At 42.2% G+C, this 26,039-nt stretch overlaps 1 protein-coding gene across 3 annotated transcripts in view; it reads left to right on the forward strand.

Annotated features, from left to right (window-relative positions):
• slc5a9 (solute carrier family 5 member 9) overlaps window positions 1–26,039 on the forward strand; it is a 148,671-nt gene that overhangs the window by 45,589 nt on the left and 77,043 nt on the right. For all 3 annotated transcript variants that reach the window (XM_047374797.1, XM_047374799.1, XM_047374798.1), the window contains 2 exons: window positions 11,817–11,888; window positions 12,947–13,051. In XM_047374797.1, coding sequence (XP_047230753.1) covers window positions 11,817–11,888; window positions 12,947–13,051 — 177 coding nt within the window. The remainder of the gene's footprint in view (window positions 1–11,816; window positions 11,889–12,946; window positions 13,052–26,039) is intronic.

Consider the following 26,039-nt stretch of genomic DNA (forward strand, 5'->3'; position numbering starts at 1 on the left):
GCTTTGCCTGTATCATTTGAATCAAGATGAGGTACTTGGACTGTTATTGACTATGTGCACTCTCACATACAGTGTCTGGGCTGTGCTAAGGCTAGCAATATAGTTTAAAATCAAGTTCATCCGCAATCGTATTTGCAAGCTCTACTGCTTACACATTGGCACTGAGCTATGATCTTGGTAAGGTCTGATCTGGGCATGGTGCAAGCTTTGCCTTGCCCATAACAAAGCCTACTTGACAGTTTCTGTCTGCATCTGTTACTCTTAGAGCACTGCAGCTATGAGTTTAGAAGATGCATCTAAAAAAAACACACAGCTCCCTTCTTGTGATTGTTGAGGGGGAAATCTCTGTGTATGCTTTAGCAATGGTCAGGTTAGAAAGTACTTTAAGTGAGTCTTTCCAGAGCGTCCAGGACTCTTCCATATCTTGGAGCAATGGAGTATCCCAGTCTCCATTCTCAGCTGTAAGTTCACGCGGGTTACTTTCCTTGTGGTGCTACAAAACCTAGTGGATCATTGAGGCTGTTTAATGTGCGAGTGTGTCACAGGTTCTTTACAGTAAGGACACAGACATTTCAACGGTGGGAAGAGGTTAAGTCCATCGTCCTCATAGAAATCACGCATGACAAACTGCTTAACATCTGGATCACAGTCTGGCTCGCTGTGTAAAACAGACTGATTCAAGCTGTATATGGCCACTGTGATGGGCTATTCCCAAAGACATGGACTCTCATCCTATACTGTACAATGTCTTTGGAAATATCATTGTCATGAAACCACAAAAACAGCAAGTAGTTCATGTCTTGCTCTCAAACATTGAAACATTAAGAGATATGTTCAATGTCGCATTGAAGGCAAAAGCCTCCTTTCTGAAGCTTATTAGGATGCCTAGCAGTGAGTTATGAAGATTCGTCCCTCTTTAAAACACATTGTTCAGTGATACACCCTTTACTTTGCAGTGCTGTCAAAGACTACCGTAATCTGTTTGAGTTTACAGGGGTGGTAAACACCGAATAGCAGCAAATACCAACATTCCTCTCCGTCTTTTAGTGGAATGGCAATTTCTGCATGTTTGTTTTAGAATATTTCTGTCACTCTTGCCAAGTGACAGTTTTCCTTCATTGCCACTTTCTTTTCAAAGTTGTTCACAAGTGACATTAGGTGATTCAGGGCCTGGGGTCTGTTGCTATGGAGACGACGTGGCAATCTAAAAGATAATGGAGCTGTCCAACTGTTATCTTTGTCCTTTTTTAGTCCTTCCTCCATTATTTTTAAGAAGACATTGTCTTGAATGGAAGGTGAGATGTAATTGCCGTGTTTGGTTTGTTTGAACACATTGCATCCTAAATGGTCAGATTCACAAGCGCTGTCCACAAGCTGGGTGCCTAAATTTAATCAAATTTGTATTCCACAATGTCTCTCTTTTATGTTGAAAATACTAGTGCATGTCTCAAACATTATGGGACGGCCTTCTCAGTTGCATTAGTAAAGAAAGTCTTTACAGCCAGCGTTTTGTGGACATCACCTAAACACACGTTTCCTACTATGACCCATCCTTGGTCTAGATTTTGTACATAGGGAGCGTTGTTAGGTCCATTTATCTGTTTACGGACTTGTGAACTTTAATTTCATCCCGTCCAAGAAGCGTTGGAATGGGGGCATTAGAGTCCAGGTCAGGTATGATGTGAGCTACACACTTTAAGTGACTGTGATTGGTAGCTGCCACTACATACACTGTGGCTCTCCTTCCCATCGTATCTTTAGTACCAGCACAGATTTTAAATAAATAGGGATTACTAGGGCCACAATCATTAAACAGTTCAAATAACTAAGGGCGTACTAATGATCTCTTTGTTCATCATGGATGGCATAGAGTCTTACTGCTTCTTGCGTGTGGCCTGCTGGATACACCTTAATGAGACAGATTTTTGAGCATGAACTACCTCCTTCGTTCACACCACAAACCTAATCTATTTGGAAGTGATTACCTCCTGTTCTGCAGAGTCAGGCTCCCTGCCATGCCCTGCTGCAAGTTTAGTTTCCTTTAGCCAAGGTGCTGGTCCTGGGTGAAGAGCAGAGCAGTGTTTCTCATCGCTGCACTCCAAGCACTGCCCCTTATCTTTACAGTTCTTTGCGATGTGTGTACTTGAGCCACAGGATTTGAAGCAAAGGTTGTTTTCCTTTAAGATCGCTTTCCTACCCTCCAGTGTTTTTATATGAAAACCTCTGCATTTTCAGAAAAGAACAAGGCAAATATTGTGCGTTTTACAGCGTTGCATGTAGGTTTCAATGTGTCTGAGCTAGAGTGGGAGACATCAGTTTTTTGCTGAAGTCTCTTTTGGTCTGCTCCATCAACATCTACAACGGCTCTTTGAGGAAACCCTCATAATGAACTACAATAACATTTAATTTCTCTTTGAGATTAATAAAGTATTTTTGAATTGAATTGAATTGTTCTCCAAGTTGGCTTGACTGGTTTGGATACATCAGTGGATGAAATGAAGTTAAAGCTAGGGTCATTTCTAGAGTTGGCTTCTTGTCTAACAAACTACAAAAACATTAAATGGTGGGAAGGGCACAAATTGTATGCAAGTTGAAGGGGAGTTTTTGGACAATAGGATCTACTTCTCTTGCTGTATCCAGAAACGCAAGACCAGGGAGGTTTCCTTAAGCTTTAGCACAGTGCAATTCCATGAGCAGATTGCTGAACTTTCTCAGGTTTGTGTAGTCTTTGGATGTGATTTTGGGGAATGTGACAATTCTGTTGAAAAGCGCATCCACGATCACTTTAGCTAAGCCATAACATTGTTCGTCCCATATCATGTTGAGACAGTTGGCTGGGTTATTGATGTTTATGGCTCAGATTTGCTCTATATGTTCAGCGGATTCTTTGCCAAGCCACTTAAACATCAGTTCCGTCTCCTCGGTTGCTGTTAGGTCTGAACCACTTATTGCATTTTAAAATGAGCACTTCCAAACTATGAAATCTTTGGATGTGTAATTAAACTGGAACAGCCCATCCATACATATACATATAAATGCATATACATACATATACAGGTCCTTCTCAAAATATTAGCATATTGTGATAAAGTTCATTATTTTCCATAATGTCATGATGAAAATTTAACATTCATATATTTTAGATTCATTGCACTCTAACTGAAATATTTCAGGTTTTTTATTGTCTTAATACAGATGATTTTGGCATACAGCTCATGAAAACCCCAAATTCCTATCTCACAAAATTAGCATATTTCATCCGACCAATAAAAGAAAAGTGTTTTTAATACAAAAAACATCAACCTTCAAATAATCATGTACAGTTATGCACTCAATACTTGGTCGGGAATCCTTTTGCAGAAATTACTGCTTCAATGCGGCGTGGCATGGAGGCAATCAGCCTGTGGCACTGCTGAGGTCTTATGGAGGCCCAGGATGCTTCGATAGCGGCCTTTAGCTCATCCAGAGTGTTGGGTCTTGAGTCTCTCAACGTTCTCTTCACAATATCCCACAGATTCTCTATGGGGTTCAGGTCAGGAGAGTTGGCACGCCAATTGAGCACAGTGATACCATGGTCAGTAAACCATTTACCAGTGGTTTTGGCACTGTGAGCAGGTGCCAGGTCGTGCTGAAAAATGAAATCTTCATCTCCATAAAGCTTTTCGGCAGATGGAAGCATGAAGTGCTCCAAAATCTCCTGATAGCTAGCTGTATTGACCCTGCCCTTGATAAAACACAGTGGACCAACACCAGCAGCTGGCACGGCACCCCAGACCATCACTGACTGTGGGTACTTGACACTGGACTTCTGGCATTTAGGCAATTCCTTCTCCCCAGTCTTCCTCCAGACTCTGGCACCTTGATTTCCGAATGACATGCAGAATTTGCTTTCATCCGAAAAAAGTACTTTGGACCACTGAGAAACAGTCCAGTGCTGCTTCTCTGTAGCCCAGGTCAGGCGCTTCTGCCGCTGTTTCTGGTTCAAAAGTGGCTTGACCTGGGGAATGCGGCACCTGTAGCCCATTTCCTGCACACGCCTGTGCACGGTGGCTCTGGATGTTTCTACTCCAGACTCAGTCCACTGCTTCCGCAGGTCCCCCAAGGTCTGGAATCGGCCCTTCTCCACAATCTTCCTCAGGGTCCGATCACCTCTTCTCGTTGTGCAGCGTTTTCTGCCACACTTTTTCCTTCCCACAGACTTCCCACTGAGGTGCCTTGATACAGCACTCTGGGAACAGCCTATTCGTTCAGAAATTTCTTTCTGTGTCTTACCCTCTTGCTTGAGGGTGTCAATAGTGGCCTTCTGGACAACAGTCAGGTCGGCAGTCTTACCCATGATTGGGGTTTTGAGTGATGAACCAGGCTGGGAGTTTTAAAGGCCTCAGGAATCTTTTGCAGGTGTTTAGAGTTCGTTCGTTCGTCGTTCGTTCGTTCGTCGTCTTCCGCTTATCCGGGACCGGGTCGCGGGGGCAGCAGACTCAGCAGAGACGCCCAGACGTCCCTCTCTCCAGACACCTCCTCCAGCTCCTCCAGGGGGAGCCCAAGGCGTTCCCAGGCCAGCCGAGAGACATAGTCCCTCCAGCGTGTCCTGGGCCGTCCCCTGGGCCTCCTCCCGGTGGGACGTGCCTGGAACACCTCCCGAGGAAGGCGTCCAGGAGGCATCCGGTATAGATGCCCGAGCCACCTCAACTGGCTCCTCTCAATGTGGAGGAGCAGCGGCTCTACTCCAAGCTCCTCCCGGATGGCCGAGCTCCTCACCCTATCTCTAAGGGAGTGCCCGGCCACCCTACGGAGGAAGCTCATTTCAGCCGCTTGTATCCGTGATCTCGTTCTTTCGGTCATGACCCAAAGTTCATGGCCATAGGTGAGGGTAGGAACGTAGACCGACCAGTAAATTGAGAGCTTTGCTTTTCGGCTCAGCTCTCTCTTCACCACAATGGACCGGCACAGCGCCCCCATTACTGTGGCAGATGCACCGATCCGTCTGTTGATCTCCCGCTCCATTCTTCCCTCACTCGTGAACAAGACCCCGAGATACTTAAACTCCTCCACTTGAGGCAGGAACTCCCCTCCAACCTGAAGAGGACAAGCCACCCTTTTCCGGTCGAGTACCATGGCCTCGGACTTGGAGGAGCTGATCCTCATCCCAGCCGCTTCACACTCGGCTGCGAACTGCCACAGCGCATGCTGTAGGTCTTGGCTAGAGGGGGCCAGCAGGACCACATCATCCGCAAAAAGAAGAGACGAAATCCACTGGTCCCCAAACCAGACCCCCTCCGGCCCTTGGCTGCGTCTAGAAATCCTGTCCATAAAAGTTATGAACAGGACCGGCGACAAAGGGCAGCCCTGCCAGAGTCCAACATGCACTGGGAACAGGTCCGACTTAGTGCCGGCAATGCGGACCAAACTCCTGCTCCGCTCGTACAGGGACCGGATGGCCCCTAATAAAGGGCCCCCGATTCCATACTCCTGGAGCACCCCCCACAGGGCATCACGAGGGACACAGTCGAATGCCTTCTCCAGGTCCACAAAACACATGTGAACCGGTTGGGCAAACTCCCATGAACCCTCGAGCACCCTGTAGAGGGTATAGAGCTGGTCCAGTGTTCCACGGCTGGGACGAAAACCACACTGTTCCTCCTGAAGCCGAGGTTCGACTATCGGTCGGACTCTCCTCTCCAATACCCTGGCGTAGGCCTTACCAGGGAGGCTGATAGGGGCACTATCCAGCACCCCCGACAGGGACGCCAAGAAGGCAGGGTACTCTGCACTACCACTCGGCCCGTAGGCTGAAATGATAGTCAGAGACCTCGCCCCAACCCGACGGCGCAGGGATACAACCCTCTCATCCACTGGGGTAAACCCCAACACAAGACGGCTGAGCTGGGGGGCAACAAGCAAACCCACACCAGCCCGCCGCCTCTCCCCGTGGGCCACTCTAGAGTAGAAGAGAGTCCAACTCGTTGATTCAGATGATTAGGTTCATAGCTCGTTTAGAGACCCTTTGAGTGATATGCTAATTTTGTGAGATAGGAATTTTGGGTTTTCATGAGCTGTATGCCAAAATCATCCGTATTAAGACAATAAAAGACCTGAAATATTTCAGTTAGTGTGCAATGAATCTAAAATATATGAATGTTAAATTTTCATCATGACATTATGGAAAATAATGAACTTTATCACAATATGCTAATATTTTGAGAAGGACCTGTATTTCTGCAGATGACAGGAGTCTGTCTTGTACTGGAAGTCTGAGGTTTCAATTTAAGTTAAGGTTTTAATTTAAGTTCAATTTAAGTTGCTTCTGTATACTCCTCAATAATTCCCTGTCTCCCTCTCTGAGGGCTCTTTTTTTCTTGTTAAGCAGGTCCTTCAGGTCACGGGTAATCCAAGGTTTGTTATTGGGGAACCATCTCACTGTTCTGGTGGGGATGGTGTTATCCTCACAGGAATTTATGTAGTCAGTGACACACTCATGGCATTAATGTCCTCTCCATGTGGTTGGCACAGTGCAGTCTGTAGCCTCAAAGCAACCTCGCAGGGCTTCTTCAGCTTCCTGTGACCATCTTCTCACAGTTCTCTTTATTACAGGTTGCCTCTGAACAAGGAGCTTATATTTTGAGCAAAAAAACAAGATTGTGATCTGATTTGCCTAGAGGAGGTCTTGCTTTAGAGATGTATGAGTCCTTGACATTTGCATAAAACAAATCTAATGTTTTACTTTTTCTGGTAGAGCAGCTGATAAACTGTTGAAACGCTGGAAGTGTACCAGAGAGTGAAGCATTGGTTAAAATCTCCAGATATTGCCACAAACGCATTGGGGTGTTGTGTCTGTAGCTTAGCAACAACTGAACTGAGAGCATCACATGCAGTGTCGGCAACAGCTAAAGGTGGAACATATAGTTTTGCCAAAATAACACTGGTGGACTCTCTGGGTAAATAATATGGATGGAAGCTTACTGCTAACAGTTTAATATCTGGACTGCAGAGACGACACTTCAGAGTAAAATGTCCTGGATTACACCATCTGTTGTCCACAAGTACTGCTAGTCCACCTCCTCTATGTTTGCCGCTCCTCTTTAAATCTCTATCTGACAGAGAGACGCTGGAGTCAGAAATATGATCCTGCAGCCATGTCTCAGTGAAACACATAATACTGGATTTCTGATACTTTGGCTGGGTCCTTTGTAGGGCTTGGATTTCATCCAACTTGTTTACCAATGATCTCACATTGCACGTCAGAATTGATGGAAGAGAAGAACTTCCTTCTTCTCCCTCTTCTCTTTGCTCCTGCTCTGCATCCACGGCGCCTCCTTTTCAACTCGTCAGGGATTTGAGGTTGTAGTGGAGGTATTATTTTAGCTTTTGAGATATTAATCAACTGCTCCTGGCTGTAAAAAACAATCCCGTTTCCATGTATCAGCAAAAATCCCTCCAGCTGCACAGCATCGGATACCAGAGAGGATAATTGTCCAAAAAACTTTTATCCACCACAAGAGAAATTTGAGTTCAAGAATTGTTCACTGCTGATATCTCCCAGTTCTACTTCTCTGAGTTCCCGTCTGTTGTAAATATGAATCTGAGAATATTATTTAATATTTTAATATTAATATTTTACAAAATAATATTCCGGTCTGTTAAGGATTGTCCTGTGAATACCAGCCCCATTACGGCGATGGTATTAGGACAGAATAGAAAGGTGTGAGACGAGCTCAGGCATTATTGAACAGCATAAACTCTGCACACATATGGAATGAATTCACACAATTTCTTAAAATACAAGAATTTATTAACAAAAATAAGTCAACTCAAAGTCAAACATATTTCAATCAACAAACTCTTTACTATGCTAAAACAATCCAACTAAACTACCAAGCAGAATTAAAGAATAATGACAACTAATGGACTATGTACAATATAAACAAGTTGATTAAAGATGATTAGAAATCATGACCAAAAAGAGTGATGCAACATTACCATGCAATGTTTATGTTTGAGAACCACGGATTATCTTGAAGAATCTGGAAGTGAAGTTAAGTTAGTTTTGGAACTAACTTAGAAAATAATCAGCAACCTTTAGACAACCCTTCACAATGCAAGATCAGATTAAATATTATTTTAATAAAATAATGTTTTAAATAATGATCTGCTGAATAAAACCAACCTCCTGGATGACTAATTCTCAACGGTGTCTAATTAGCTGCCTTCATTTATTAAAATAATATTTAAAGAAATATTATTGAGTATTTTGGAAAAGAGCCAAATCTTTCTGGAGAAATGGGGCTTAATGGTGTTTACTTAGTTATCAACTTTAGTAAATGATGTTCGGGGACTATTATTCACTAGCTTGAAAACTAACAACCTTTCTGTTGACTAGCCTTAATGCTAGCACACGTGTTCTTACCGGCTGGCCGTTGGGCTAACAAAGAAGCTAGCTAAAGTGCTAAGCTAGAGATAGCTTAGCGCCAGAATCAACACATACCTTTAAAATACCAGGGTTAAAATGCATAAGCGCTGACGGCGCGTTATGAGCAATGTTCTGGTTAAAACCACCCTTTAAATAAAGTTTATCTTAGCTTTAACACATACAAAGAACCCGAACCGGCCTCGGTGCTACAGGTAGCATGCTAGCACCAAGATAGCCGAGTTCCACAAAACAAACTTCATAACATGAAAACGTTTAGATCATTTCATCCTAAACCAATCTGTTAATCTGCCCAAACCCCAACCTCTGAAGCTGTTGAGGGAATGTCGTCCCAAGGCGAAGTTTGAAGAAGATATCCGTTGTGAACAAAGAGTTAGCTTCCCGCTAACTTCCTCAGTTTCTCCCGATCAGAAGGTGACCAGCTGTTCGTTACCGTAAACACGGTTGCGGCCGTCGTCTTTCCTCCAGACTCGGCTTGTCGAAACAGCTTCTCTCGGAACACCGTTTGCTTCTGTGGGGCCTCGAAGAGAAAATGTAAGCAACTCTTACACCTTAATTTCTCCGTTCATGAATGAAAATACCGGATACACAGACAGTATTTCATTCTACCTAACTTTTGCAAATGATCGGTCCTTGGATCCAGTTGAATTTATGTCCTTTTGCCAGCAAAAGACATTCAGCGCGCTGTGTTCCCTCCTGACCCGATGGTCATCGGTGTGGAAGAGGAAGACTTGTGGAAAGGTGGGGCTTTTATTTGGGTATTGGCGCCACAGGAAGTCCACAGTTACCCCATTTCCTGGCTGTGCTGGAAGAAGGTTAATGCACTTTATTTTGAAAGGTTCCAGGAAAGTATGTACCGGAGTTTTAGTGTTGAACACCCATGGCTGTGTGGTCCCAACACGTCTGTTACCTTGCCTTAGTTCCTATCTGTAAGTTTATTGTTTCCTGTTATTACTTAACTTGTCATCTTCTTGCAATTTTGGTCCTGCTTCACTTCCACCCAACATGACATATTTATATATATAAATGTAAATATAAATACTGCTGCTGTAGTGTGCACAAACCAGATCATCTGCCAGAGCAGCACGCACAGCCTTTGTAACTGTAATTACACATCATGCAAAGGACTGACTGTACTGTGAGGTTGATAATATGGGGGCGCTGTGGCTCAGGTGGTAGGAGTTCATCCTGCAACCGGTGGGTTGCCGATTCATACCCCCTACTCTGTACGTCTCAGTCATTGTGTCCTTGGGCAAGACACTTCACCTGCCTTGCCTGCTGATGGTGGTCAGAGGGCTCGGTGGTGCCTGTTTATGTCAGCCTCACTTCTGTCAGTGTGCCCTAGGGCAGCTGTGGTTACTTTGTAGCTCACCACTGTCAGTGTGTGAATGTGTGTATGAATGGGTGGATGACTTATTGTAGTGTAAAGCGCTTTGGAGTCTCTGGGGACTTGATAAAGCCCTATACAAGTTCAGGCCATTTACCATTTTACCATTTACCATAATGTAATTAATATTAAAGAAATAGACATTACAATGCAGATTCAATCCTTTACTCTGAAACTAGAAATTAAAATCACATTTTAGCAGGTGAAAAATCACCATATTAAGGCAACCTATTCCATGTGGAGAAAAAGACAGTGTATGCTTTAACCTTGTCACTAAATAAAACAAAATGCATTACTGACAGTAAAATTGTGTCATTGCTGAGCAACTGGAGCTGGATCAGTTTAATATGTTGTTTGAATGTGGACATATGCCAGGGAAGAGTTTATACAGTAAAAAATCACTTTGTGTTACCAAAATAACAATTTAAACAATCAAACCATTGGAAAAAACATATTTTCTGTGCATAAATGCTCAATTGATATTCTTTACAGGACATTTATGTGGCTTTATGGTTTTAAATTAGCAAAGGTATAATAAACAGATAGTCAACTCTTACTAATATGATAGTCAGGCTTAAATATTGTGTTTATGATAAACTCTTAACTCTTCAAACACATACTCTCAGACAAACAACACAGTGAGTCTTAGAAAGAATAAAAGGTTCAAGGGAGGCAAACCTCTAATAAATTCATTGACAGACATGTTTGACTTTTTTATTGTTAATATTGACTGGCCAATTTCTAGGACGCAATGGTTGTGAGTTACATCAAGCAAAACCGTTAACAAGCTGTATTCCTTGATGCTCCTGTGGTGTTGTCAGCCCAGACTCAGCACTGACCAGCTGCAGATGGACCGAAGACATAGGGCGCACACTACTTTGGACACAGCTCTGCCCTCTTGTGCAATGTAAACAATCATTCTGATTAAAGGCGAAGGGGGAAATAATATTGTCAGGACAGAGGCTGTGATGAAAAAAACCGGCTGCTGTGAATAGTGACGACAAAGGTTAACAAACTGTAACAGTCCAGAAAAGCAGGAGTGGCATGGAACAGAAGAAAAACTTCAACAGCTGGTTAATTCATAATGATGCAGCACAACAAACCCTGCATGTTTCAAGCAACACAGCAGAAAGGATGTGTTCGCTTTCCCACCAGATCCGCTGGAAGCAGTAGCAGTCAGCCAGTAACAAATGCAGTCAGCCAGTAACAAATGCAATCTCCTCATTTAAAAAAGACTGTCTGCACAGTTTTTGCACCTGTTATCCATTAAAATTGAAAAAAAGATTATTTGGGTTTAGCTACTTTTTAAGAAGTGCTGTTTAAAGCAACTCACATGCCATCTAAGGACACAAAACCACATTCACCCATCTAACACCCTTAGGCACATGTTTGAGAATCAGCTCACATGATAATTACCTGCAGTGCATTTAACAAAAAGCAAAAACATGTGTGGAAATTCCACTCAACTTCAGTAATGCATTTAACCAACCTGGCCTTTCATAGAAGCAAAAAAGAAAGCGATTTTGGAGAGATAGTGCTGTTTAAAGCTAGTCACATGCCATGTAAAGAGACACACAAGAGCTGTGCAAGAACCTACTCTATAATACCATAGACCTTTGTGTTTTCACCCCCTTCTCTAAAAGCTCTGAGGTACATATGGGTACATATGGGGGGAGTTCAGGCTGATAAGACAGTCACAGAAGCTCTTTTAAAACAGTGGTAGCTGAATATTTATTGCCTTCTGTAACATTGAAACAACTAATTTCAATATGTTTTCATCTGGATTTTATATGATTTGACAACACAAAGTAAATAATTGGGGATTGGGCAGAAAATTATGCAAGGTTTAAAAAAAAAAATGTGTTCTCACATGCTGTTCCACACCATACATCCCTTCACATGCCCTCCGCTACAGGGCAAAGGTCTTCTGTCAAATTAGTTTGATTGAAGGGTGTTTGTTTTGTCTCCTTTTGTTAACCTAATGTTTACCTTTTTGTCCAACAGTCTTCAGTGAAAGCTAATCGGACCTCTGTGAGGGGATATTTTTTGGCTGGTCGTTCCATGACATGGTGGCCAGTAAGTACAAACAATTTCAACGTAACTGAAGTAGTAAATATTTCTGTCTTGATTGATGTAAACCAGCCTGTGTGTAATTAAACGATATAATGTGTTTCCATTAAAAGAATTCAATTACTGAAATTAATTAACTTTTCAACAATTTTTTTATTTATTGAATATGACTGTATCTCCTGTCATTAGTTATAGTTACTCTCAGTGTGTGTGTGTGTGTGGGTTGGGTGTTCGGGTGCGTGTGTTCATGCGTATGTGTGAGTTTTTGTGTGTGTGTTTTATTACAGACTTATACATTTGTAATGCTGTATTTAAAAAAAAAGGTCCAACCCTAACCAAGGACTGGGTTGCAAAGTTACCGGATCAGAGTTTTACGACTCTTTGTTCGAGATTTGGAGCAATCAGCTGCTAGTGGCTAAGAGCGCAGCCCACCATTTACCAGCAGATCGCCGAAAATCGAAACTTCAGAACATCAGGAGGGCTTCTCTTTCCAAGTTAACCCAAATTGCACATTTTGTCCAAACAACTGCTGGTTTGATCTTCATAGACACTCAATGCACAGATATTTTCTTTTATTATTATTGTTAGGTAGTCATTTTTATCCCCTTTGTGTAGAATAGTGCTTGTTTGTTTCGTGAAGGTTTTTGGACCAAAGTAGTAATTATATCAGGGCTATATGGTTTCAATAAATCTTCACATTTATATATTTAAGAGAAGTGTTTGTGTTTATTTTGAGCAAGAGTGATTTATCTGTCAAAGTAAGGTCGAAGTTCCCCCATCTTTGATGTGGCGGTTGAATAAACAGTGACATTTAGTGGTTTTGGTAAATAATTATCAATTATTAATGGTAATTGACTAATTGTAATTATTAAGAACTTTGAGCCAATAATCACAATACCAGAGGACATCTCTGATTTCTACTTGTAAGTATTGATTTTTGGTTAAGAAATTATTTTCCCAAATTATAATTTTTGAAAAATATGAATTAATCAATAATCATAATCCTTACAAATTACACTAACAAAAAGGTTCTTGTTTCTCCTATTATTTATTTTTACTAACAGATAGGAGCCTCCCTGATGTCAAGTAATGTTGGCAGCGGGTTGTTCATTGGACTTGCAGGAACGGGAGCAGCTGGAGGCATTGCTGTCGGTGGATTCGAGTGGAATGTAAGAAGCACAACTGAGATAATGAGATAAAATTATCATGTGGGTCTGTTCAAGAATAATATATATATTTTTTAAATTAAAGAAACAAGACAATAAAATAGCTAGTTCATTAAGAAATGTCATACAGCAGCAGAAAAGATGCATCATGATCAATGTTTCATATAGTCCACAGGTGCACAAGTATTATCTTTGATGCAAAAACCCGATCAGTTTAAACACTGTTTTTGGGTTTAAAAGCCTAGCATAATTTTCTGTGGATGTTTGCAAACAGTAAACTTATAATTAACCTTTATTGCACACTGTGCAAGCTGCACAGCTCTGGCCACAGAGAACAGAGAGGAACATTAAATGGTCTCCTGTCCCTGTTGATCCAAGATGATCTTGGAAGAAAACTTTGTGGGGAAAATAAGTATTTGATACACTGTCAATTTTGCAAGTTTTCTCTCTTACAAAGAATGGAGAGGTCTGTAATTTTCATCATAGGTGCACTTTAACTGTGAGAAACTGAATCTAACAGAAAAACCAGAACATCACATTGTATGATATTTAAATAATTTGTATTTTATTGCATGAAATAAGTATGTCATATAATAAATATAATTATGTTTTATCATAGCAATATATCAATTAATTTATCAGTATAATTATATTTGGTACAAAACCCTTTGTTTACAATTACAGAGGTCAAAGGTTTCCCTGTAGTAGTTGAACAGGCTTGCAAACACTCTGTACAGTGTCCATACAGGCATACAGATCCATACAAATCTTCTCCAGATCTTTTAGGTTTAATGGCTGCCACTGGGCAACACAGAGTTTAAACTCCCTCTAATAGTACATGCAGAACAAACGCAAATGACGCGACCAGAGCGAGTGATTTACATATTATCACTATGTAGAGGCACGGTCAGGAGCGAAGTGATGCGAAGGAAGCGTTTCTAGTGATGCAAGCGCCATGATTAGGGTGAAGCGAGAGCAAAGCGCAACCCGTGATGGACGTGAAGCAAATTTTGGAGTTGAAAAATCTGAACTTTTCTGTCAATTCGCATCACTTCTATAGCCCTCTTTTCAGCATAAAAATTGTCACACAACACACAGCAGTCGTTCAGGGTACATCTATGCTCATGTAGGAAATAACATTTTATTCATACGTATTTAATTTTTAGATGTCTAAAAGATCAGGTCTGCAAGCCTGATTTCTAGGTTGCCGATCAGCCGTTATTTAAACTGCATAATTATTCAATACTTATGGCTACCTTGCTACATTCTGTTGTCATATCGGCTCTTGCCTGGTGTATTTTGGTGGTTCTCGTCCATATGTTTAGGCACAAAAATGTTTATTATATTTAGAAGATGTGGACAGTACATTATGGCTGTTTTTCTATTGAGTTGAGATTTATTTACTCACCTAAGACAGATGTACAGTTTGGTGTGAACGCACAATAAAGATTTACTTGTGGGTTCAGTGCCACTCCATGACCTTGAAATGCTTCTTACGGAGCTGCTCCTTTGTTTCCCTGGCTGTGTGTCTTGGGTTATAGTCTTGCTGGAAGACCCAGCCACAACCCATTTTTAATGCCCCATCCTCCACTCAATACAGTCCAGTTGTCCTCTCCCCTTTGCAGAAAAACTCCCTCAGAGCATAATGTTTCCACCCACATGGTTCATGGTTGGGATGATGTTCTTATGATTGTACTCATCCTTCCTTATGCAAACAAGGCGAGTAGAGTTTATAACAAAAATTCTCATCAGCCCACATCACCTTCTCCCATGCCTCCTCTGAATTATCCAGATGGTTATAGGAAAAACTGAGACAGTGCTGGACATGTGCTGGCTTGAGCAGGGACACCTTTGCTGCGCTGCAGTATTTTAATCAACGGGTGTGTTACCAATCGCAACCTCTGAGACTGTGTTCCAGGATCTCTTCAGGCCACCAGAGTTCTGGGCTGATCCCTCACCCTTCTCATGAACCTTGATGCTCCACAAGGTGAGATCTTGCATAGAGGCCCAGTCTGAGAGAGATTTACAGTCACCTTGAGTTTCTTCCAATTTCTAATAATTTAAATGGTAAATGGCCTGCCCTTGTATAGTGCTTTATCAAGTCACCAAAGACCTCAAAGCCCTTTTCACTACAATCAGTCATTCCCTCCTTCAAACACACATTCACACACTGACTGTGGTACGCTACATTATAGCCACAGCTGCCCCAAGGCAGACTGAGAGAAGTGAGGCAGCCATACAACTATAACTGCCCTATTACTGTCGCCACTGTCGCCAACAGTTGTTGCCTTGACACCAAGCTGCTTGCTTAATGTCCCATAGCCCACCCCAGCCTTTTGCTGGACTGTCATTTTGTCCCTGGTGTCCTTAGACAGCTCTTTTGTCTTGCCTAAGGTAAGGAGGTTGGAGTCTGATTGATTATGTGGACAGGTGTGCCTCGTAAAACAGGACGTAAAACAGAGACAATAATTTTTTACCATATCTAAATGTAGGGTTAAACACGTCATGTTTTTTTTTTCTAAATCCCTTGCAAGAGGAGTCTTTAATGTCGCCAACTAACTCAACCAGAAAAATGCTTAAGTCAAATTAAGTCTTCAGCATATATCTCTCTGTTTCTGCAGTGACGATGGTGCAGAAGAAGGTGAATAGTATAAGCCACCTGCCTGTCAGCTACGTAGTGCCCTGTGAAACATAAGGTAGCTTTTGCCCCAAGACAAAGGAGCAGCTGATCCAGGTCAACAAAGAGAGGAGAAACAAGAGAAACAAGGCTCAAGGGGGATGAGGATACCCTATCTGCCTGATGATTCAATTCAATTCAAAAATACTTTATTAATCCCAAAGGGAAATTAAATGTTGTAGCTCATTATGAAGGTTTCTTCAAAGAGCCGTTGTAGATGCTGATGGCTGTGGGCAAGAAGGATCTCCTGTAGTGCTCTGTCTTACAGCAGATCTGAAGAAGCCTCTGACTGAAGACACTCTGTTGTTGTAGGACAGTCTCATGAAGAGGATGCTTAGGGTTCTCCATAATGTTCTTCATTTTATGAAGAATCCGTCTTTCCACAATGATCTCCAGAGGTTCCAGAGAAGTCCCCAGAACAGAGCCAGCCTTCCTTATCAGCTTGTTGAGCTTTTTTAAGTCCCTGGCTCTGATGCTGCTTCCCCAAAAGATGATGGCAGAAGAGATCATACTCTCCACAACAGACTTATAGAAGATATGCAGCATCTTGCTGCAAACAGTAAAGAACCTAAGCTTCCTCAAGAAGTACAGTCTGCTCTGTCCCTTCTTGTAGATGGCTTCAAAGTTGCATCTCCACTCTAGTCTGTTGTCCAGGTGAAGACCGAGGTATTTATACTCCACCTCCACTTCTTCTCCCATGATATTTTTGACTTATTCCTGTTTCTCTTAAAATCTACAATCATCTCCTTTGTTTTAGTCACGTTCAAAATGAGATGATTGTTTCCACACCATGCCACAAAGCGGTCCACCACCTTCCTGTACTCAGCTTCTTGTCCATCTCTGAACCACCCCACAACTGCAGAATCATCCGAGTATTTCTGCAGATGACAGGAGTCTGTCTTGTACTGGAAGTCTGAGGTGTACAGAGTGAAAAGGAATGGTGAGAGTACAGGCCCCTGTGGTGCTCCTGACTACCTGGTTAGACTCATAACACTTCAGTCTCACAAACTGTGGTCTGTTTGTCAGGTAGTCTTTGATCCAAGAGATTGTTGAGGCCTCCACCTGAGTCTTCTGGGGTTTCTGACAAAGCAAATCAGGTTGGATTGTATTAAATGCACTGGAGAAATCAAAGAACATGATCCTCACAGTGCCGCTGGCTTTGTCCAGATGACAGTGGGTTTGTTGAAGCAGGTGTATGATGGCATCTTCAACTCCAACTCCACAGCGATAAGCAAACTGAAGGGGTTGCTGATGGTTTACTGTTTGCTTACTCAGGTGGGCCAACAGGAGTCTCTCTAGGACCTTCATGATGTGGGATGTCAGGCCAACAGGTCTATAGTCATTGAGGACTTATGATTGAGATTTCTTTGGTACCGGAACAAGAATGGAGGTCTTCAACAACACCGGGACCTTCTTCTGGACCAGGCTAAGGTTGAAGAGGTGCTACAGAATCCCACAGAGCTGCTCTGCACAGGCCTTCAGGACTCTAGGGCTGACATGATCTGGAGCTGCAGCCTTATTCCGATTCAGTCTCTCCAGTTGCATCTTCACTTGACTTCTTGAGACACACAGGTGGAAGGGGGAAGCAAAGGAAGCATCAGCATCCTCTGATATGGTTGAAGGCAAACATGTAGAAGCAGAAGCGTCTAGGGCTAAGGTGGAAGATAAAAAACTTTGAGGTGTTACTGGACAACTGTGGGTCCTGTGGGTCAAAAGAGGGTGGAATGTCTGTTTGGCTGTGAGCAGAAGAGGAGGATGCGAAGCTTGTTTCTGAACTGAACCTATTGAAGAATGTGTTCAGTTCATCGGCTCTGTCCAGACCTCCATCGGTCTGATCATCCTTCTGCTTGAAGCCTGTGATCTTCTTCATCCCTGTCCACATATCTCTGATATTGTTTTGCTGGAGCTGGCTCTCCAGCTTCTTCTTGTACACCTCCTTGCTGTCTCTTATCTTGACTTTAAGTTGCTTCTGTAAACTCCACAATAATTATCTGTCTCTCTCTCTGAAGGCTCTGTTGTTCTTGTTAAGCAGGTCCTTCAGGTCACTGGTGATCCAAGGTTTGTTATTGGGGAAGCATCTCACGGTTCTGGTGGGGATGATGTTATCCACACAGAAGTTTATATAGTCGGTTACACACTCAGTCATGGCATTGATGTCCTCTCCATGTGGCTGGCACAGTGCGTCCCAGTCTGTAGCCTCAAAGCAACCTTGCAGAGCTTCTTCAGCTTCCTGTGACCATTTTCTCACAGTCCTCTTTATTACAGGTTCCCTCTGAACAAGGGGCTTATATTTTGAGCAGAGAAAAACAAGATTGTGATCTGATTTGCCTAGAGGAGGTCTTGCTGTAGAGATGTATGAGTCCTTGACATTTGCATAAAACAAATCCAATGTTTTGTTTTCTCTGGTAGAGCAGCTGACAAACTGTTGAAATGTTGGAAGTGTAGCAGAGAGTAAAGCATGGTTAAAATCACCAGAAATTGCCACAAAAGCATTGGGGTTTTGTGTCTGTAGCTTAGCAACAACTGAGCTGATGGCATCACATGCAGTGTCGGCAACAGCGGAAGGTAAACGGTTGCCAAAATAACACTGGTGAACTCTCTGGGTAAATAATATGGACAGAACTAACTGCCAACAGTTCAATATCTGGACTGTGGAGATGACACTTCACAGTTACATGTCCTGGATTACACCATCTGTTGTTCACAAGTACTGCCAGTCCACCTCTTTTACATTTGCCGCTCCTCTTTGAATCTCTGTCTGCTCGTATGATAAAAAGCCCGGCAGAGAGACGCTGGAGTCGGGGATATGATCCTGCAGCCATGTCTCAGTAAAACACATAATACTGCATGCCCGGTACTCTGGCTGGGTCCTTTGTAGGGCTTGGAGTTCATTGAACTTGTTTCCCAACGATCTCACATTGCCCATCATAATCGACGGAAGAGATGGTTTGAACTTCCTCCTTCTCTCTCTTCTCTTAGCTCCTGCTCTGCATCCACGGCGTCTCCTTTTCAACTCATCAGGGATTTGGGGTTGAAGTTGAAGTATTATTTGAGCTTTTGAGATATTAATCAGCTGCTCCCGGTTGTTAGAAACAACCCCATTGCCATGGCAATGCATCATAACAAATGTCAAAAATAGAAAGTATTAGGAAATATCCTCCAAGCTGCACAGCATCTGACACCGGAGAGGACAGTTGTCCAAAAAAAAAATCAACTGTATCCACCACAAGAGGAAGAGTTCCCAAAAAAGAATAAATCAGAATCAAAAGTAACAGAGCTACTTCAACCTGCTGCCACCTTGAGCGCCGCAATTCTAGAATGTCAATGAGAACATGTGGCACTCACCAGGTGAACCTGATACTGTGCCACAATCACCTAAAATTTCCCCGAGCCATACTCCAGGACCCCGAATTGACACCACAAGTTGGCCCTGGTGGCAGTCAGTGAGCAGGGCCAGCCTGTCCAGCAGGTGTTGGGTGACAAGGAGAGGCTCTGTCCAATGTGCAAATGTAAATGGGGTGCACTAAAGTCATGTCTTGGAATAAAACATCCAACCACACCCGACTGGTTATATATGAACGGTCTTGGGTGTAGCTGGTAATGCCTACATCACAACCCTCAACTTGAAATGGTTTACCAAGGGCGAGCATGGCTCTACTCACTTCCTCAAACAGGGTTGAGCACATCAGGCTAATTTCTGATACTGTATCCAGGAGTGCGTTCGCCCTAACACCCCACCTATAATGGTCAGACAATATAGGCGACGGGCATGTTTGTTGTGGGTTAGTTCGCCCAAGAATTTTAGGAAGGGAGTCCTTGGTGTCTCTCCTGATGAGGTCCCAAGGGGTTCTTGAGGATTCTCAGGTTTGTCTCCCACCCGACCAGGTACACTCTGGGGACCGTGGAGACGGAGTCCAAACCTAGTCATGCTGACAAGGATTTCGGGTCTGGTTTAACTGGAGGGTCGGCTTCCTGTTTCAAGGGTTGTGGTGGTGTGGTGGCCTGGCGCACCACTTCTGTCACCATCTTGCGTAAGGCATCCTCCATCTCTTTCCCCATAATCTACTCCCTCCACATCTGACCTGCAGGTTCTCTCAGGGTATCGCAGGTATGGCTCACCTTCAAAGGTTTCAACCTGTGAGGTGGGTTTCTTTTCGTCCCCCCAGTCCTGCAAGGATGGGGGAGTGGCTTGGCTACACTCAGCTGTCTCCAACTCAGGGGCGTTTTTAGGGTCTCAAAACATTGGGGGTTTTAGCCCAAATCCAAAATATTTAGATTTCAATAAGACAATTTATAGGTAATTAAAATTAAAGTAATATACAGGTCCTTCTCAAAATATTAGCATATTGTGATAAAGTTCATTATTTTCCATAATGTCATGATGAAAATTTAACATTCATATATTTTAGATTCATTGCACACTAACTGAAATATTTCAGGTCTTTTATTGTCTTAATACGGATGATTTTGGCATACAGCTCATGAAAACCCAAAATTCCTATCTCACAAAATTAGCATATTTCATCCGACCAATAAAAGAAAAGTGTTTTTAATACAAAAAACGTCAACCTTCAAATAATCATGTACAGTTATGCACTCAATACTTGGTTGGGAATCCATTTGCAGAAATGACTGCTTCAATGCGGCGTGGCATGGAAGCAATCAGCCTGTGGCACTGCTGAGGTCTTATGGTGGCCCAGGATGGTTCGATAGCGGCCTTTAGCTCATCCAGAGTGTTGGGTCTTGAGTCTCTCAATGTTCTCTTCACAATATCCCACAGATTCTCTATGGGGTTCAGGTCAGGAGAGCTGGCAGGCCAATTGAGCACAGTGATACCATGGTCAGTAAACCATTTACCAGTGGTTTTGGCACTGTGAGCAGGTGCCAGGTTGTGCTGAAAAATGAAATCTTCATCTCCATAAAGCTTTTCAGCAGATGGAAGCATGAAGTGCTCCAAAATCTCCTGATAGCTAGCTGCATTGACCCTGCCCTTGATAAAACACAGTGAACCAACACCAGCAGCTGACACGGCACACCAGACCATCACTGACTGTGGGTACTTGACACTGGACTTCTGGCATTTTGGCATTTCCTTCTCCCCAATCTTCCTCCAGACTCTGGCACCTTGATTTCCGAATGACATGCAGAATTTGCTTTCATCCGAAAAAAGTACTTTGGACCACTGAGCAACAGTCCAGTGCTGCTTCTCTGTAGCCCAGGTCAGGCGCTTCTGCCGCTGTTTCTGGTTCAAAAGTGGCTTGACCTGGGGAATGCGGCACCTGTAGCCCATTTCCTGCACACGCCTGTGCATGGTGGCTCTGGATGTTTCTACTCCAGACTCAGTCCACTGCTTCCACAGGTCCCCCAAGGTCTGGAATCGGCCCTTCTCCACAATCTTCCTCAGGGTCCGGTCACCTCTTCTCGTTGTGCAGCGTTTTCTGCCACACTTTTTCCTTCCCACAGACTTCCCACTGAAGTGCCTTGATACAGCACTCTGGGAACAGCCTATTCGTTCAGAAATTTCTTTCTGTGTCTTACCCTCTTGCTTGAGGGTGTCAATAGTGGCCTTCTGGACAGCAGTCAGGTCGGCAGTCTTACCCATGATTGGGGTTTTGAGTGATGAACCAGGCTGGGAGTTTTAAAGGCCTCAGGAATCTTTTGCAGGTGTTTAGAGTTAACTCGTTGGTTCAGATGATTAGGTTCATAGCTCGTTTAGAGACCCTTTTAATGATATGCTAATTTTGTGAGATAGGAATTTTGGGTTTTCATGAGCTGTATGCCAAAATCATCCGTATTAAGACAATAAAAGACCTGAAATATTTCAGTTAGTGTGCAATGAATCTAAAATATATGACTGTTAAATTTTCATCATGACATTATGGAAAATAATGAACTTTATCACAATATGCTAATATTTTGAGAAGGACCTGTAGGACATATTGTACCAGTTCTCTGTCTCGGCTGGTTTTAGACTGAATGTAAATTATTGTGAATCAAACAAAAAAGGTTTGCAATAATTTTACTTTTAATCTGTGTTAGAAGCTGAATGAAGGGCAAGGAGAAACAGAGTTTAGGCCTGATGAAAAACCATTTTGCTGAAGCAAATAATGACACATTATTAGTGCAATTCTTACTATTAAACACTTTCTGAGAGGAAAGGGTGTTAAGTTGTGGTGTTTAAAATATAGCGTAGAGTCTCATCCTGGACCATATCAGTACTAATATTACAGTTATTAATAACTGTATACATATAGTATGTATGTCTCACCTTCAGTAAAACTGTATCCTTGTTTAATTAGTTTAGTTTTAAAATAATATTTCAGTCTGTTAAGGGTTGTCCTGTGAATACCAGCCCAGTAAGGCGATGGTATTAGGACAAAATGGAAAGGTGTGAGATGAGCTCTGACATTTTTGAACAGCAAAACTCTGCACATATATGGAATGAATTCACACAATTTCTTAAAATACAAGAATTTATTAACAAAAATAAGTCAACTCAAAGTCAAACATATTTCAATCAACAAACTCTCTACTATACTAAAACAATCCAACTAAACTACCAAGCAGAATTAAATAATAACGAAGACTAATGGGCTATGTACAATATAAACAAGTTGATTAAAGATGATTGAAAATCATGACCAAAAGAGTGATGCAACATTACCATGCAATGTTATTTATGTTTGTGAACCAAGGATTATCTTGAAGAATCTGGAAAATGAAGTTAAGTTAGTCTTGGAACCAACTTAGGCAATAATCAGCAATGTTTAGACAACCATTCACAATGCAAGATCAGATAAAATATTATTTTAATAAAATATTGTTTTAAAGAATGATCTGCTGAATAAAACCAACCTTCTGGATGAGCATTTCTCAACGGTGTCTAAGTAGCTGCCTTTATTTATTAAAATAATATTTAAAGAAATATTATTAAGGGAATATTTGGAAAAGAGCCAAATCTTTCTGGAGAAATGGGGCTTAAATGTGTTTACTTAGTTATCAGATTTAGTAAAATAATGTTTAGGAACTATTATTCACTAGCTTGAAAACTAACAACCTTTCTGTTAAATATTCTTTAGCAGCAAGCACATGTTCTTACCGGTTAGCAGTTGAGCTAACAAGAGAAGCTGATAGCTTAGTACCAGAATCCAAAAACATAGCTTTAAAATCCCAAGGTTAATATAAGGGTTAAAATGCATTAGCATGGACGGTGCGTTATGATCAATCTTCTTTGTTAAAATCACATTTTAAATAAAGTTTGTCTTAACTTAAAACACAGAACACAAAGCTGAGCACGTGTGTTGAGCAGACAGCCTGCTAGCATCAAGATAGCAGTTTCACACAAACAAAACCAAACTTCATAAAATGAAAAACGTTTAGATCAATTAAATCTAAATCTTTCTATTATTATTCTCTGCCCAAAACACCTAACCTCATGAACCGTGGTGAGGAAACGTTGTCCAAGGGGGTGAAGTTTGAAGAAACCTCCACAGTCAGCAAGCGGTTAGCTTTCAGCTAACCTCCGTAGCAGTGGCTTGACGGCCCGTTCTGTCCGCTGACCACACTGCACGTTAACACGGTGATGCGGCTACTCGTTTGTCCTCCTCTCAGGCAAGAAAAACCGCTTCACTTGGCTTGTAGAGACAACGTCTCTGCAGGGACTTTTCTGGGACCGTTTGCTTCTGCAGGCCTCAGAGAGAAAGTCAAGCCAGGCGTGTACCTTCATTCCTGTTTTTATGAATGAATAGTGGGTACACAAACAGTTATTCACTCATACTAATCTTAGTGCATATGATCAATGATCGTATGACACCCTTGGATCCAGTTTGAAGAGTTTGTCTTTTTGCCAGCAAAGACACATTAGCGCGCTTGTCTCTCCGGCCAGCCTCTCAGCGGAGTCCCGGGTGGAAGAGGTTTTCCTTGCCTGAGAGGAGGACAAACAAGTAGCCGCATCACCGTGTTAACGTGCAGCGTGGTCAGCGGACAGAACGGGCCATCAAGCCACTGCCCCGGAGGTTAGCTGGAAGCTAACCCTTTTGTTCACAGAGGGGCCTAAATTGACCTAAACGTTTTTCATTTTATGAAGTTTGGTTTTGTTTGTGTGAAACTGCTATCTTGTTCCTAGCAGGCTGTCTGCTCAGCACACAAGCTCAGCTTTGTGTTCTGTGTTTGTGTGTTTTTAAAGTTAAGACTGTTCTTGCATTGTGAATGGTTGTCTAAACGTTTGCTGATTATTGCCTAAGTTAGTTTCAAGACTAACTTAACTTCATTTCCAGATTCTTCAAGATAATCCTTGGTTCTCAAACATAAACATTGCATGGTAATGTTGCATCACTCTTTTGGTCATGATTTTCAATCATCTTTAATCAACTTGTTTATATTGTACATAGCCCATTAGTCTTTGTTATTCTTTAATTCTGCTTGGTAGTTTGGTTGGATTGACTTAGCATAGTAGAGAGTTTGTTGATTGAAATTTGTTTGACTTTGAGTTGACTTATTTTTGTTAATAAATTCTTGTATTTTAAGAAATCGTGTGAATTCATTCCATATATGTGCAGAGTTTTGCTGTTCAATAATGTCAGAGCTCATCTCACACCTTTTCATTTTGTCCTAATACCATCGCCTTACTGGGCTGGTATTCACAGGACAACCCTTAACGGACCGAAATGTTATTTGATAAAATATTAAAATATTAATATTAAATAATATTGTCAGATTAATAATCCTTACATTATGGCGTCCCTGTTAGGTGGACATTACTATGAACAGCTTGCACTGTACATTAATGTGAATGAATAAACCACAACTGCACATTATTGATTTACCAAGTGATTAGCTGTCACTGGTCACAATAGGGCTCAAAACATCAGTTCTAACTCCGATGTCACTGATTATATTTAAGAGAAGATAACTCGGGACATTACAGGTCCTTCTCAAAATATTAGCATATTGTGATAAAGTTCATTATTTTCCATAATGTCATGATGAAAATTTAACAGTCATATATTTTAGATTCATTGCACACTAACTGAAATATTTCAGGTCTTTTATTGTCTTAATACGGATGGTTGTGGCATACAGCTCATGAAAACCCAAAATTCCTATCTCACAAAAGTTGCATATTTCATCTGACCAATAAAAAAAAAGTGTTTTTAATACAAAAAACATCAACCTTCAAATAATCATGTACAGTTATGCACTCAATACTTGGTCGGGAATCCTTTGGCAGAAATGACTTCTTCACAATATCCCACAGATTCTCTATGGGGTTCAGGTCAGGAGAGTTGGCAGGCCAATTGAGCACAGTGATACCATGGTCAGTAAACCATTTACCAGTGGTTTTGGCACTGTGAGCAGGTGCCAGGTCGTGCTGAAAAATGAAATCTTCATCTGCATAAAGCTTTTCAGCAGATGGAAGCATGAAGTGCTCCAAAATCTCCTGATAGCTAGCTGCATTGACCCTGCCCTTGATAAAACACAGTCGACCAACACCAGCAGCTGACACGGCACCCCAGACCATCACTGACTGTGGGTACTTGACACTGGATTTCTGGCATTTTGGCATTTCCTTCTCCCCAGTCTTCCTCCAGACTCTGGCACCTTGATTTCCGAATGACATGCAGAATTTTACTTTCATCCGAAAAAAGTACTTTGGACCACTGTGCAACAGTCCAGTGCTGCTTCTCTGTAGCCCAGGTCAGGCGCCTCTGTCGCTGTTTCTGGTTCAAAAGTGGCTTGACCTGGGGAATGCGGCACCTGTAGCCCATTTCCTGTACACACCTGTGCACGGTGGCTCTGGATGTTTCTACTCCAGACTCAGTCCACTGCTTCCGCAGGTCCCCCAAGGTCTGGAATCGGCCCTTCTCCACAATCTTCCTCAGGGTCCGGTCACCTCTTCTCGTTGTGCAGCGTTTTCTGCCACACTTTTTCCTTCCCACAGAGTTCTCACTGAGGTGCCTTGATACAGCACTCTGGGAACAGCCTATTCGTTCAGAAATTTCTTTCTGTGTCTTACCCCCTTGCTTGAGGGTGTCAATAGTGGCCTTCTGGACAGCAGTCAGGTCGGCAGTCTTACCCATGATTGGGGTTTTGAGTGATGAACCAGGCTGGGAGTTTTAAAGGCCTCAGGAATCTTTTGCAGGTGTTTAGAGTTAACTCGTTGATTCAGATGATTAGGTTCATAGCTCGTTTAGAGACCCTTTTAGTGATATGCTAATTTTGTGAGATAGGAATTTTGTTTTTTCATGAGCTGTATGCCAAAATCATCCGTATTAAGACAATAAAAGACCTGAAATATTTCAGTTAGTGTGCCAT

Source organism: Girardinichthys multiradiatus, chromosome 9 (genome assembly GCF_021462225.1).
Source record: "Girardinichthys multiradiatus isolate DD_20200921_A chromosome 9, DD_fGirMul_XY1, whole genome shotgun sequence".
In the NCBI taxonomy this organism is placed as follows: Eukaryota; Metazoa; Chordata; class Actinopteri; order Cyprinodontiformes; family Goodeidae; genus Girardinichthys; species Girardinichthys multiradiatus.